This window comes from Carassius carassius, chromosome 29 (genome assembly GCF_963082965.1).
Source record: "Carassius carassius chromosome 29, fCarCar2.1, whole genome shotgun sequence".
NCBI classification, from domain to species: Eukaryota; Metazoa; Chordata; class Actinopteri; order Cypriniformes; family Cyprinidae; genus Carassius; species Carassius carassius.
The window spans coordinates 23557708-23571968 of NC_081783.1; the positions used below are offsets into that span (position 1 = coordinate 23557708).

General features: G+C 37.5%; 1 protein-coding gene across 6 annotated transcripts in view; it reads right to left on the minus strand.

Annotated features, from left to right (window-relative positions):
- The window catches only part of LOC132109941 (CRACD-like protein), a 57341-nt gene that overhangs the window by 19869 nt on the left and 23211 nt on the right, over positions 1 to 14261 (minus strand). For 5 of the 6 annotated variants that reach the window (XM_059516421.1, XM_059516419.1, XM_059516420.1 and 2 more), the window contains 3 exons: positions 11472 to 11551; positions 1654 to 1822; positions 1293 to 1425 (listed from right to left, as the gene is read on the minus strand). In XM_059516421.1, the coding sequence (XP_059372404.1) occupies positions 1293 to 1425; positions 1654 to 1822; positions 11472 to 11551 (382 nt within the window). Of the gene's footprint in view, positions 1 to 1292; positions 1426 to 1653; positions 1823 to 11471; positions 11568 to 14261 lie in introns of all 6 variants that reach the window. The other variant, XM_059516424.1, reaches the window with a different exon arrangement.

Consider the following 14261-nt stretch of genomic DNA (forward strand, 5'->3'; position numbering starts at 1 on the left):
ATGTTATGCTAGTGTAAGATTACAGAATTTTCAGTTAAATATCCTTTATAAAAAAAGGAAAATATTCAGTCCATGCTTTTTAGACAATTCATTCTGCTTTGTGTAAGCTAATTTAGCTGATCTGCTTCTTTCAAACAATGTCTGAAAGAGGCTGATTTCACTCTTAATGGACTGGTAACTTTCATTGCTGAGCTCTTTTCATGTCTGGCTCAGTGTCAAAGTGTCTATCTGGTATGTCTACAGGTAATACATGAGTTCCTGTAGCTCAATTGGTAGAGCACTGCGCTAGCGCAAGGTTGGGGGTTCGATTCCCCAGGAACACATGATAGGTAAAAATTGATAGTCTGAATGCACTGTAAGTCGCTTTGGATAAAAGCGTCTGCTAAATGCATAAATTTAATTTTAAATGTAAATAAATTTTAATACGCTAACCGCAACAAGAAAGTTATGCTAAGTAGCCTTTAATCAAAGCCAAGACACAAGTGAGACAAACATATTTGTATCTACATATTCATAATGCTCTGAGTAATTTTGAGTCTTGTGCAGTAAACTTTTAAATGTCAGCTTTATAAATGTATGTTGATTATGTATCTAGTTGGTAAGACACATGAGCAGCAACCTTTTTATTTTGCGTATGTCATTTATGTCCCTATGCCAAAATTGGGGGGTGGTAGAGAAGGGGTTAAATACTGATACTCACATAAATACATTTAAGGTTTATAAACTTACTGAACATCACATACACATTTGTTTAAGGTCCTTGTTTTAGTTCACCTTTGTTTTTTGTTTTTTTCTGTCTATCCGTGACATTGACAATGATCCCTGCTGTCTAGACTGTGCTGATGGCAAAACATCAGGAGTGAAAATCTCAGGCTTTGTTTTCGGAGGCTTAGACCTGCAAATTTTATACCAAAGTCCAGTGCCTTCACTAATGTTCATTAAAGAAAGACAACAGGAAAGAAAACAGATACTTATACACTCCATCTGAGCACACGGGTGCCACTCTCCATAAAAATGGCACAAAACAGAGCCAGAAAAATGTTTTTTACCTATTTTTTTTTTCCTTTTTTTTTCCCCTTTTTTTTTACAGTGTGGGGTTTTGGAATTTGGGGCACTTTGAATAACTTTGAATAAAAAGTTTTTAAACCGTTAGAACAGGACAATCTCAAAATATATTTGATGATATTAAGTAATACAGATTTGAACATGTCTGACAATCGAATCATGACAACAATAAAAAATGGGCATAAAACACAATTAATATATGAATAAATCACAACAGACTGGAATACCTGCAGAGACTTCACTTTCCCATGAATGCTGTCTTGGGATTCCCCCAGACCCTCATGAGTCTCTGATGAGGGCGAATCAGTCACGAACACACTATCATGTGACATGGTTTTGCTTCCCATGCTGATCTTGGATCTTTCAATGAAGCAGAGAAAAGTTTATATGTCATAAACAATTGGTAAAGTGTAATACTGCATAATATATGAGAAAATGGGAAAAAGTACTGTACTATAATATACACAAAGAATATCTTGCAAATATAATAATTACATTATATATAATTAAGAATGTATATAAAACATAATGTAGCATAAATGCAGTATAGTAATACAAATGGAAGTGATTTTAACTGTATTCCCTCACCCGCAGTCATTGTCGCTGTTGGCATGGCTGATGGTTGGCTCTGAGGTGTTGATGTCATCACTTGATTGACTGGCCTTTAAACCACTTTCACTCGATGGTGCAGGACTTTCCTTCCTCTTTTTCTTTACAAAAAAATTCTTGAACGTCTGGAATTTGGACTTCTTTTTCCCTGGATTAAAAACACAACATGAATATATTTAAATGAGAACCACTTTTGAAGGCATCTCATAGGAGAATCTAGAATTTTAAAAGGCTTGCATAAAACAAACATCGAACATGTGCTTACAGTAAGTGTTCACTTATCTAAACAAAATAAGTTCAACTGGCAGACAATCATGTTTGCAGGCCCTCGAGTCTTAGAAATTATATATACAGCATGTTTAAACAATCACGTCGTAGATTATGATGCAAATACCATTGCACTGGGGTCAAGATGGTAAAGTGAGGAGTCCCACTGACCGTGGTGAAGTATATCTGACAGCCAGTTACTGTGGATTGTATAATACTATAATCAATGTGTTTATATAATAACTATTTAACAAAATGTCATTGTAGACCCATGAATATTCCCTCCTGTGTGCTTATGTAACACTCATTTATCTTTAGTTGCCATTAAAGTACTAATTGTATTAGTGAAATGGCTGTAGAATTGATCCACTGTTACTTTCGTTTTAAAAACCAATTTGTTAATAGGCCCAATGAGGTTTTATATTGAATAATTTCACACAACAATATTGTTGAACACACAACTGAACACACAACTGTTGAACACATAGCCCCAATACTGCATTCAGGGCCCTATAATACACCCGGCGCAATGCGACGTAAGGCAAGTGTGTTTGCTAGTTTCAGTCCGGCGCCGTTCGCATTTTCCCGTCCAGCGCCACGTCGTTTAATTAGTAAATGCATTTGCGCTCATTTTGCGCTCATGGGCGTGCTGGTCTAAAAAAGAGGTGTGTTCAGGCGCATTGCTGGCGCAATGCTATTTTAAGGAGCTGAAAATAGACTGCGCCATAGACCAACTCAAACCTGGTCTGAAGTCTGGCGCAATGTTTTTTCTTTGTTATTTAAAGAGCGTACACGCTGCTTATTAAACACAGGGACGCACACAAACAGTAGCACACAAACAGGCCAAATAATACAAATTAAAGGATTGTAATGCATAAGATTTTTTTTGTAGGCTAAATTATATATATATGTATATATATGTGTGTGTGTGTGTGTGCCTACATGTCATAATGCATAAATAGCAAATTGGTCAAGGCACGAGCACAACTGGCTCTTAAATGGGAATGGAAGATGAGACTCTGATAGGTTTATTGCACGTTACGCCCAAAAAACACACATTACTCATTAAGAGAATAGGGACAACCCCTTTAGACCATGCGCACGTGCGCACCAACCATTTTTCTGTCGTTAAAATAGCAAAAGTGGATTTGGACACGCACTGAGAGCACCTGCGCCATGTGCTTTACACTTTGCGTTTAGATCATTAAAATAGGGCCCTTAGTGTTAAAGGGGTCATATAATGCAATTTACATTTTTCCTTTCTCTTTGGAGTGTCACAAGCTCTTGGTGCATGAAGAAGATCTGTAAAGTTGCAAAGACTAAAGTCTCAAATCCAAAGAGATATTCTTTATAAAAGTTAAGAATCTGCCATGCCCCCATAAAACGGCTCATTCAGACACGCCCCCACGTTTACGTCACTATGTGGAAATATTTGTGTAATGCCGCCCAAAAGTTCACGCAAAGAAAAAAGGCATGATTTCAGTAACCACAGTTAGTGTTAAGCAGCCATGTCAGGGAGATGCTGTGTGTATCTAGACGAAAGCAAAAGCACTTTATTTGGCCTTCTGAAAGTAGATGCATTTAGGAATCTTTAAGATTACTTACAACAGAACAGCAACGCATTTTATAAATGACAGTTTCATGAACTGATGAGGTAATTATGACTTTGCTACGACAGTCTGGCGCTTCTGAATTAGCTGCTGGAAGTATGTTTTGTTATTTGTTTATGTATTTGCTATTGAATGTTCCAATGCAGAGTTTTGTGTGTCGCGCGTGTGAGAGAGAGAGACGGTCACACAACAGAGACGGTCTTAACCGTCTGTGGCTTGTGTACTGCAAACACATATGAGCTTCATCACTGTGTCTGTCATGCCACTCTGTTCCTCTTTCGGGCTTGAATTGATGGTAAAACTAAGGACATTATTAACTCTTTAACATTTATTTAGAAAAAAAAAAAAAAAACTATGGAAAGGGGCGTTACATTTCCGATAAGTGCTTGCGGTGTTCGGCCAATCACAATGCACTAAGTCAGTTGGCCAATCAGAGCAGACTTTGCTTGTCAGTTGGAGGGACTGTAGAAAACTATGAGTTTGAGAGAGGCGTGGCATAGAGGACCTACAATAATGTACAGTGTTTGAAAAATAATGTTTTTTTTAAACATTAAAGGATGTTAACATATTCTGTTACACCAAATACACAAAATAATAATCTTTAAAAAGAGCATTAAAAAGCAAAGTCATATGACCCCTTTAAATCAAGTGGTTTCTTAGTTAATCAATGATGCAGTTCACTGGAATACAATAAAATGTTTGTTTTCATCATATAGATATATCTATGTATAGTGGCCAATAGAAACAGCCGCTAATTCAGTGTGTATTTTTCATGAATCATGACATATGACTTTGACATCACCTGCAGTGCACAGCTTAAGATGTTGTGGATGCAGTTTTGGGGATTTCAGTCAGTTTTAACAATTAGATTACTTTTATTCATCCCAAAGGTTAAGAGCTAGAAAGGCTTAAAAAGCCAAAACAAACATTAAAAGGTCAGTTTCAGTGGTCTTTAAAGAAGTACCGCTGCGTGAACAAGACTGGTATGATGACCTTCTACTAGAGTCACACGCTAGTAGAATTGTGAGAACAAACACAATTCACAGTGATGGCTTGCACTCGTGGTGGGGAGATTAAAAACAAAAAAACAAAAAAAAACACAAGCCATCTTGACTGTTTTAAACATCCTAGATCTATTTATCCTAACAACCACTGACTCCAATCACAACTCCAATCCAACAGAATTTGGCTGACAACAAGATACTCCTAAGGTATATTTACACAGCTGAGTTAAGACTGCTCTGTGCCTGCTCAAAAATCTGTGTAAAGAGAAAGATGTAATGCAGCATAAAAGCCAGAATAAATTATTCCTGCTTTGACCCACCTCTGCCACTAGTACAACTGGTGTGCCTCCTCTGAGCAGCATTAAACAGTCCATTTAAAGAGAACTGAATGGCACTTCAGAAGCACTTCTGTAAGACCTTTGCAGTTTAAATTTGGCATAAATGCCAAGTTCTCTCATGAAACTCTAGATGGCGCAGGCTGATGGTTTGTTAATGCAAATTGATGATATTCACAGCTTTAAACTACTTGGTACAAGCTGATTGGTACATATTGCATGCACAGCTAATGAGCTTACTGCTAAGCTCCTCTGAAACCCTCCACCTTCCCCAGCTCCACCTGTGTAGATCTGCTAAGGGTTATTATTATATGCTACTTGTGCAGCAGCAGTATGTCTTAAATTCTCACAGCACCGTATCGCCATATGCACTGGCAGTATCAAGTTCCTGTACTTGTATTGCAGCAGCAATAATCTACAACAACAGCAATAACCAACAGCAGCAGCAGCAGTGTAGCAGATCTATTCCTACAAGACCAAATACTTTAACACTGTCATCTCCATTACCATGCTAACATATTCCAAGAGTTGTCATGATATAAATTACTTTTACCATTCGTCATATTTTGCTTTTACACAGTGCATTCTTGAATCGACTTGGCCAAAATAAGGTATTTTAGCTATATTACCGCATACCTTTTGGAACAGTCTTCATGTTTGGTGATTCCTTAAAAATGCTGTCTAGGTACGCAGCTTGGTAGGTTTTGGAACAGAGCTAGTCTCACTCAACTCAACTCAATAAAAATTTCTGGAGAATAAAATCATAGCTTTGGTGAGTGAATTTACTGCTCTCCGTACAGTCTTTGAGGACTCGATTATGACTTTAGGCTTTCTGTATTGGTTTCCCTTGCTGTCTGACATCCTGTCTCTCTCACTGTCGTCTTGAGGAGAGTCACATGATGTAGCTCTACTGGCAAAGCCTACAGTCTCCAGCTGGGGCCGGTCTAAAGGCAGTGAACAACACATAGTGAGAGATCCCACTGTCTCTTATAAACCAATCAATGCTTGGTTATGTGATTACACAGTAAGGGATGCTAAATATTGCCTTTTAAGAACAGAGCCCCAGTATGTTTAAATGCAGCCACATTAAACACTAAGTGGCCTAGAGAAAAGGTTTGCATTGTTTATGCCAAGGTTTTATTTCAGGGATGAACAATATCTGTTTATGCACAGCAAAAATTCCAATAAATTAACTTTATCATTGTCAAAATAATTTACTAATATTTAAAGGCGCAATATGTAATTTTTCTGCTTTAAAAACAGCAGATATCACTATATCTATGTTATATATATTTTTTAGTTGTGTACTTACATTATCCCGACAGTTTCCACGAACTTTCAAATCCGGAGAAAATTATAGTTTAATTAGAAGACAAGGCACGTTTCTTTATTTCCGCTTTGTCGCCCGTCTATGACGTCATATAAACTTTGACCCCTCTAGTTTATCTTACTTCCTGCGGAACCCGGCGGAGCCGCCAAATACAAAGGTGAACAGAAGCAAAGACGAGACGAAGAAGAAAAAGTAGTAGCTAGCCTTGACTATTATATTTTATATTTATATTGTTTATATTAGTATTTATACCTCAATCAATAACTTAGTTATGGATCATGATTATGCTTTGCCTGCACGTTCTGTGAAGCGCAAACGTACGGGTGAAATAAATGACCTGAGAAGGTTTTGGGACAAGAGAAGAAACAAGACACGGGTAAATATAGGAGTTGCATTTCCAAGATAGAGAGAGCTTCGTGACAAGCTGAAACTACAGAGAGATGCTTGCATTCTAATAAACAGGTATGCATCCATTCAGCTAACTATATCTATCCGTATATTTTGTGAAACGATGATGTCTTGTGTAAAACGCAGACGGACTAGCTCTCATGTAGAGTATAATGTAAATCTACATGCGTTCTATATCTAGCTGGATAAAGTAGCTTCAAATGCAGTTCACTATCTTGTTCGATATCATAGTATAAACATAATTATAATTATTAACGAAAGGCAACCGTGTTTTTTTAACATATATTACTACTAGCTAGATGGAATATTGATTTGATAGGGGTCTGACAATTCATATATCTCTCCGTTCGAAAATACGTGATTGTCAAAATACTAAGGCCGGTGACACACTGGCTGCGTGGCGGCTGCCTCGCGTTTTCTGTGTCTTTACACACCAGAACCGTGCTGCTGCTGCTTTAGGTGACATAGAGGGAGACCGCTGACAGACCAGGCTCTTGTCTTCATGACAACAATATCTATACTTCATGTTGAACATAAATATAAAGCCTACTGATAAAGAACACCGTCAACAGTATTGACGGCAAAATAGACTATGTTTGACAGGTGCAATATTTGAAAATCGATAATTATTTATTAATTTTTTTAATTACATTTATATCTGAATTTATGTCTTACCTATTGACTTTCAAACATCAAAATGTCATGAATTAATATGTATTTGTGTACAAAATTACATATAAACATATTTTCCTATTATATTTTGCCTGGAAACGCTTCCAACACGCTTGCGTGTCGCGTGAAAAATAGGCGTCGGTTCTATTTCTAGCATGCACGTGCTTTCCGTGCGGCTCGAGCCGCACCTGAGACGCGCGCCTCACGCAGGCAGTCTGCAAGCTCTAACCTATTAACATGGGAGCCGAATTAAAAACTGACACGCCACGCAGCTGAGACGCTTGCGCAACGCATCCAGTGTGTCGCCGGCCTCAGTTAAAATGTGGGGAGCGACAGAGCGCGTGTTCCAATGAACAACAACTCCCATGAGCCTACGCTCTTTCCCGACGTCATCAAAGTACGTCTTATGTTATTATTTTGATTGAGTGACCCCTAGTGGCCAAAAATTCCATACTATACGTTTAAACTAGTATCAAAATTCTAAATTAACTTAATATTTTATAATCATGTCTTTTTCTCAGGCTCTTCACTGCATTTTCAACTCAGTAATTTGAAATGAATCTTTTAAGTGAACAATACAGTCCCGTTCACTACTATGACTCATATTTTCCATTCAGGCCTCTCCCTTGTAGTAAAGAGACGTGATTGCTTTTTCTACCTTCGTCCACTAACTGCAGCATGAGCAAAGAGCCTTACAATGCAAGCTTTAAAGGAGGATATTATTGGTTGGATGAACTTAGTGAAGATATATGAACCATCTGAACATACCTACACTTGAGGCTATGACTCAAAAGTTTATCAATGTGAAAAAAATACTGACGACCACAATTCAAGGTATAATCGTGTAATCTATTGGAAACGTTACTAAACGAATCAGAGAATGAATCTGAATGAGCTTTTTGTTAAATGATTCAGATGACTTAACTCACTTGCTAGAATCAATGTTCCAGCAATTAGCATGTCACTGTAGATGAACAATTAAAAACATTCAAAGTGTAATGTAAAATCTGCAATAATGTAGCCTGCAGGAAGGGTTACCAAATTAATTAGTCAGTGAATCTAAATGAGCTTTTTTGATTTACTAATTCAGAATATTTGAGTCAGTACTAAAAGCTAGTCTATATTTTCCAATCAGCAATTATAAAAATACTTATTATATACACATATATATACAACCCGAATTCCGGAAAAGTTGGGACGTTTTTTAAATTTTAATAAAATGAAAACTAAAGGAATTTCAAATCACATGAGCCAATATTTTATTCACAATAGAACATAGATAACGTAGCAAATGTTTAAACTGAGAAATTTTACACTTTTATCCACTTAATTAGCTCATTTAAAATTTAATGCCTGCTACAGGTCTCAAAAAAGTTGGCACGGGGGCAACAAATGGCTAAAAAAGCAAGCAGTTTTGAAAAGATTCAGCTGGGAGAACATCTAGTGATTAATTAAGTTAATTGATATCAGGTCTGTAACATGATTAGCTATAAAAGCTTTGTCTTAGAGAAGCAGAGTCTCTCAGAAGTAAAGATGGGCAGAGGCTCTCCAATCTGTGAAAGACTGCGTAAAAAAATTGTGGAAAACTTTAAAAACAATGTTCCTCAACGTCAAATTGCAAAGGCTTTGCAAATCTCATCATCTACAGTGCATAACATCATCAAAAGATTCAGAGAAACTGGAGAAATCTCTGTGCGTAAGGGACAAGGCCGGAGACCTTTATTGGATGCCCGTGGTCTTCGGGCTCTCAGACGACACTGCATCACTAATCGTCATGATTGTGTCGATGACATTACTAAATGGGCCCAGGAATACTTTCAGAAACCACTGTCGGTAAACACAATCCGCCGTGCCATCAGCAGATGCCAACTAAAGCTCTATCATGCAAAAAGGAAGCCATATGTGAACATGGTCCAGAAGCGCCGTCGTGTCCTGTGGGCCAAGGCTCATTTAAAATGGACTATTTCAAAGTGGAATAGTGTTTTATGGTCAGACGAGTCCAAATTTGACATTCTTGTTGGAAATCACGGACGCCGTGTCCTCCGGGCTAAAGAGGAGGGAGACCTTCCAGCATGTTATCAGCGTTCAGTTCAAAAGCCAGCATCTCTGATGGTATGGGGGTGCATAAGTGCATACGGTATGGGCAGCTTGCATGTTTTGGAAGGCTCTGTGAATGCTGAAAGGTATATAAAGGTTTTAGAGCAACATATGCTTCCCTCCAAACAACGTCTATTTCAGGGAAGGCCTTGTTTATTTCAGCAGGACAATGCAAAACCACATACTGCAGCTATAACAACAGCATGGCTTCGTCGTAGAAGAGTCCGGGTGCTAACCTGGCCTGCCTGCAGTCCAGATCTTTCACCTATAGAGAACATTTTGCGCATCATTAAACGAAAAATACGTCAAAGACAACCACGAACTCTTCAGCAGCTGGAAATCTATATAAGGCAAGAATGGGACCAAATTCCAACAGCAAAACTCCAGCAACTCATAGCCTCAATGCCCAGACGTCTTCAAACTGTTTTGAAAAGAAAAGGAGATGCTACACCATGGTAAACATGCCCCGTCCCAACTATTTTGAGACCTGTAGCAGAAATCAAAATTGAAATGAGCTCATTTTGTGCATAAAATTGTAAACTTTCTCAGTTTAAACATTTGCTATGTTATCTATGTTCTATTGTGAATAAAATATTGGCTCATGTGATTTGAAAGTCTTTTAGTTTTCATTTTATTAAAATTTAAAAAACGTCCCAGCTTTTCCGGAATTCGGGTTGTATACATACACACACATACTGTATAATACTGCATATGTTTGTAAAATGGCACAGTTTTTACAAATTTCTGAAAGTACATTATATATACATTACATCATATATAGTATATATATTATAATATATAGGTAAAAATTGATAGCCTGAATGCACTGTAAGTCGCATGGTGTAAGACTTGTGGTGGTTCTTTGTTTGGTCATTCAGTGTGTGTAAAAAATTTAAATAAAAAATAGGGAAAAACTAACAATAATACTGATAAGATGATGATAATAATAATAATAATAGTAGTATAAAACACACTAAGGATTAACAAGCTGCTGGATTCATGAATATTAATCAGGTTGTGTGAGTTCCATTGTCGTTTGCGCACTAGTCCCGCCCACTACCAGAAAACCCAGCAGTTCTTAAAAGCTGAAAAAAACAAAGTAACTCCATTATTTTGACAGGAAAATACAACAAAGAATATGTTTTACGTCTAGCACGTCAATTCTGCATACATATGTAAGACTCTCTCGCTCTCTCTGCTCTCACAGAAGCGATGGCGAGTCTTGCGCTGTTCCACTAGAGTTAACGCTTTACGCCAAATTCAGGTGCGCCGCGCATCCATAAACTGAAATAAACACAGATCGCCCAATGGACAGAGAATCTCTGAAGCGCTCACTCAGTGTGTTCGGTGAGTGAAAATATATCTGTGCTAATACCTAGCCTCCAATTCACACACTGGCAAGTAAATATTTTATTTATATTTTATTTATTAAACATTGGCTAATATTAGACATCATTTATTTGAGTGAAGATTTTGTCTCACATACATGTGATTTAAAAAAAATACATTCATACAAACTATACATGGATCCTTTGACTCGTGTGAAAGGTAACGGCCATGAATTTAATGAACATAACCCCAGTCATGGATCAATTATCATCATCCTGTGGTAAGTCTGTACAAGATTAACACCTCCCAAACACACCCTAGCCACTGACTAACTCTTGAACTTAATGGCCCCACAATACGATAGAGGAGATTATCGGGCCTCTGTGAGCACCCTATATAGTGAGGAAATGGCTATTCCACATCACCACGCAGGCCTGCCGTCTGCACTGCAGGATCTGACTCCAGCAGTCTGGGCTTCCTTCTTCCCACACTAAACTGGAGAGAAAGGTTAAATGTCGGACAGCGGAAAGCATACTAGTATGGGAGAGACAAATGTTGGCTTTGTCTGTGTGCTACATGACTTCCTGTCAGTGAGACCTAGCATCATGTGTCTCTTCATTGAGTTCAGAGTGTCCTAATACTTCACGTCTGATCTCTATGTGAGGAAAATATGTATGACAGAGTGAGATGGATGTTCTTGTTGTTCGCATGGATGCTAAAACACACAATGGGACTTGAACGTTACCTGAACACTCTTCTGCTGCTTCTGATGGTTCAGTAGTGACTGTGACGTCTGGAGATCCTGAGGCCATGATGTCACAATCACTGTTGAGAAAAAGAGCTTGTCAGATAAACCATTCCTGAATAGTTATTCTGGAGAAAAAAAATAAATAAAAATCTTGTATATAATTTTTTTTAAAACTTAGGAACATCTTTTAATGACTAATTAGTAATTATTTCTAGTCGTGAGCTATTTTCTTTTTTTTTCATTTTCATGCTGTTCCAAAGAAATTTGGCCTTCTTACTTTTGTGTAAAGGTGCAGTCTACCATTGCTCGGTGAAACTTCGCGAACAGACTCTAGTAATTATAATAGGAATCTAGAAAGCTGTGTGGTTCAAAACTTCGACTTCGGTGTGAGCAAAGCTTTGTAGCCTACATATTAGACTTTTTTCTACCAACAAAATTAATTTGATTGTTAAATTTGTTGAGCTGCAATAAAATGTTTTAAAATTAAACTCAATGTCTCGATATATCATATAGAAATATTTCAGCTTTGGTTTAATTATTTTACTTGGTAAAATTTCTTCTTCTATGGGAGTGGAAAGACATGAGAGTGAGTAATGATGACAGCATTTGGGCGAACACTTGCTTTTTAATAAAAGCATTTGTCACTTTTCTTTGAAGTACCTTGGGTTCAGTAAAAAGAGGTCATTCTCACTTCATTAGGGTTATTGAGTTGGCTATATTATATAAAACCTATAATATAACATGACAGCACTTTTAATTCTAACTGTAACCTTTACTTTACATTTATTAATCTACTTTATTTTCTCTTTTGATTTATTCAGGTTTTCTTTATTTGTATTCATATACTAACCTCTGCTATTTCTGTTGTAATAAAAAACAAAAAACATGAACAAATGATGTCAATTTATTGTTGTACACCTTTTTTGTAGGGCATTTAAAATTAGAATTTTTATAATTACTTAGCACTTTCAAAATTTTCAGATCCACTGATATCAGGGGCATCATGCACGCTTTATTTTTTTGAGGGGGCACGAGTTGGGGGTGGGGGGAAACATGTTCTCAGCTATTATCACAAAACATCAAATTAATTAAATAATTCAAATAAAAAGACTGAACCGGTCTGTCTTCTACAGTATGTTTGTCAATATTGTCCTTCACGAGAGCGTGCCCACACCCCTGTCAGAGGGTTTGTAACACCCAAGGCCTCACAGGAGGTGTTGGCGATAAGCCAATGCTGACTCATATGTTAGATTACAGCACTGGAGCCGAGTCACTCCAGCGGATCCACCCTATCTGAAGAAGCAGACTTGCTGATACTAGCAGCCCAAAACAGACTCCAGACCAGTTGAGGCCTCAGTATTTGTCCTGATGAGTGACTGCAGCCTAATCCTGGATCAGACTCTTCTCTGGAACATCTCCAGCTCTCAAGGAGGAAACTCTCAAACAGTATCTATGACAGACTGCAGCTCCAGGCCGGAGGAACGGCCAAACAGGATGTGAAGGAAATTTGCACTCTAGTTTGACATGCACCACTTTGACAAGGATTATTCCAGTTTAAAAACGGCAAGATGTATGACTGTCTGACCAGTTCACTTCTCCATTGATGGCAAGCATCAATGCATCGACATGCAATGTCCTAAGTTAACTGTGACACAAGTTATTGCACATTCATCTATTCATCCATACACTCGTGTAGCCAACACATCTGGCATTCTGTAATCACTCCCACCCTCATTTGTACCACTTCCTGTACTCCACACATCCCACCATTCACTTCCTGTGATAACAACATTAACCAGGCTCAGGCAAGTTTCTGCTACATTCTTTCAACAACATAACAACAGAGAAAAATGCCAAATATTTTCTACTAAAAACTCCACAGTGCTTGTGCCAGGTATCCGTGCCACTGTTTTGGGATGTGATCCTCTTCATATCAGACTTTGAAATGTGTTTAGCTTTTAAATGTAAGCAACAGTCCATGTGTCCGTCACAGCTAAATATGATTCTGATTCATATTCCCTGTTATGCTTCACAGTTTTGCCAAACAAAGACAGTGGGACAGCTTGAAATGCGTTACAAGATCAGCTAATTCAAATAAACATTTTGAGACTATCAGCTTTGTGAGAATAGGACTTTAAAATAAAGTGTGTGACCAATAATCTTTTTTGCATGTTTCGACCATTATTTTAAAAGTAATAATGTACTAATTCTTTTGTTTATTTAGAAGAGACTAGGGATGGGACGATAACCGGTTTTATTGATAACCGTGATAAAATGTGCTGAAGGTTAGTAATATCGTTTAAAAATGAATTATCATTAAAACCGTGTTTGATTATCGCGGTTTTAATAACTCACTATTAAATCATGTCCAGCCAGCAACAGTCTGACGCAAGCGCAGCGCACAATGTTTTTTTTCGAGAAGGAATGGCGAAAGTCAGTGACTTTTCTATGCTTCTACACTTTTCATTGTAAGGAAGGAAATGCCACAGAATTTAATCTTTCTTTAAATTAAGTGCATAGAGTTGCTTGTTTTATTAGTTGTTTGTTGATTCTTAAATATAAAACTTGCTGAAATGTTTTCAGTGTGAGCATCAACTATTTTTGAACACTTTCATCTCGTTTCAACAAAACCGTGATAATATTGATAATCGTGATAATTTTAGTCACTATAATCGTGATATTAAATTTTCATACCGTCCCATCCCTAGAAGAGACAATCAAAAATAATACTCCTTCTGCCTGTTTTGATAAACTATTAGAAGAGAACAATGTACTTAAGTACTGTAC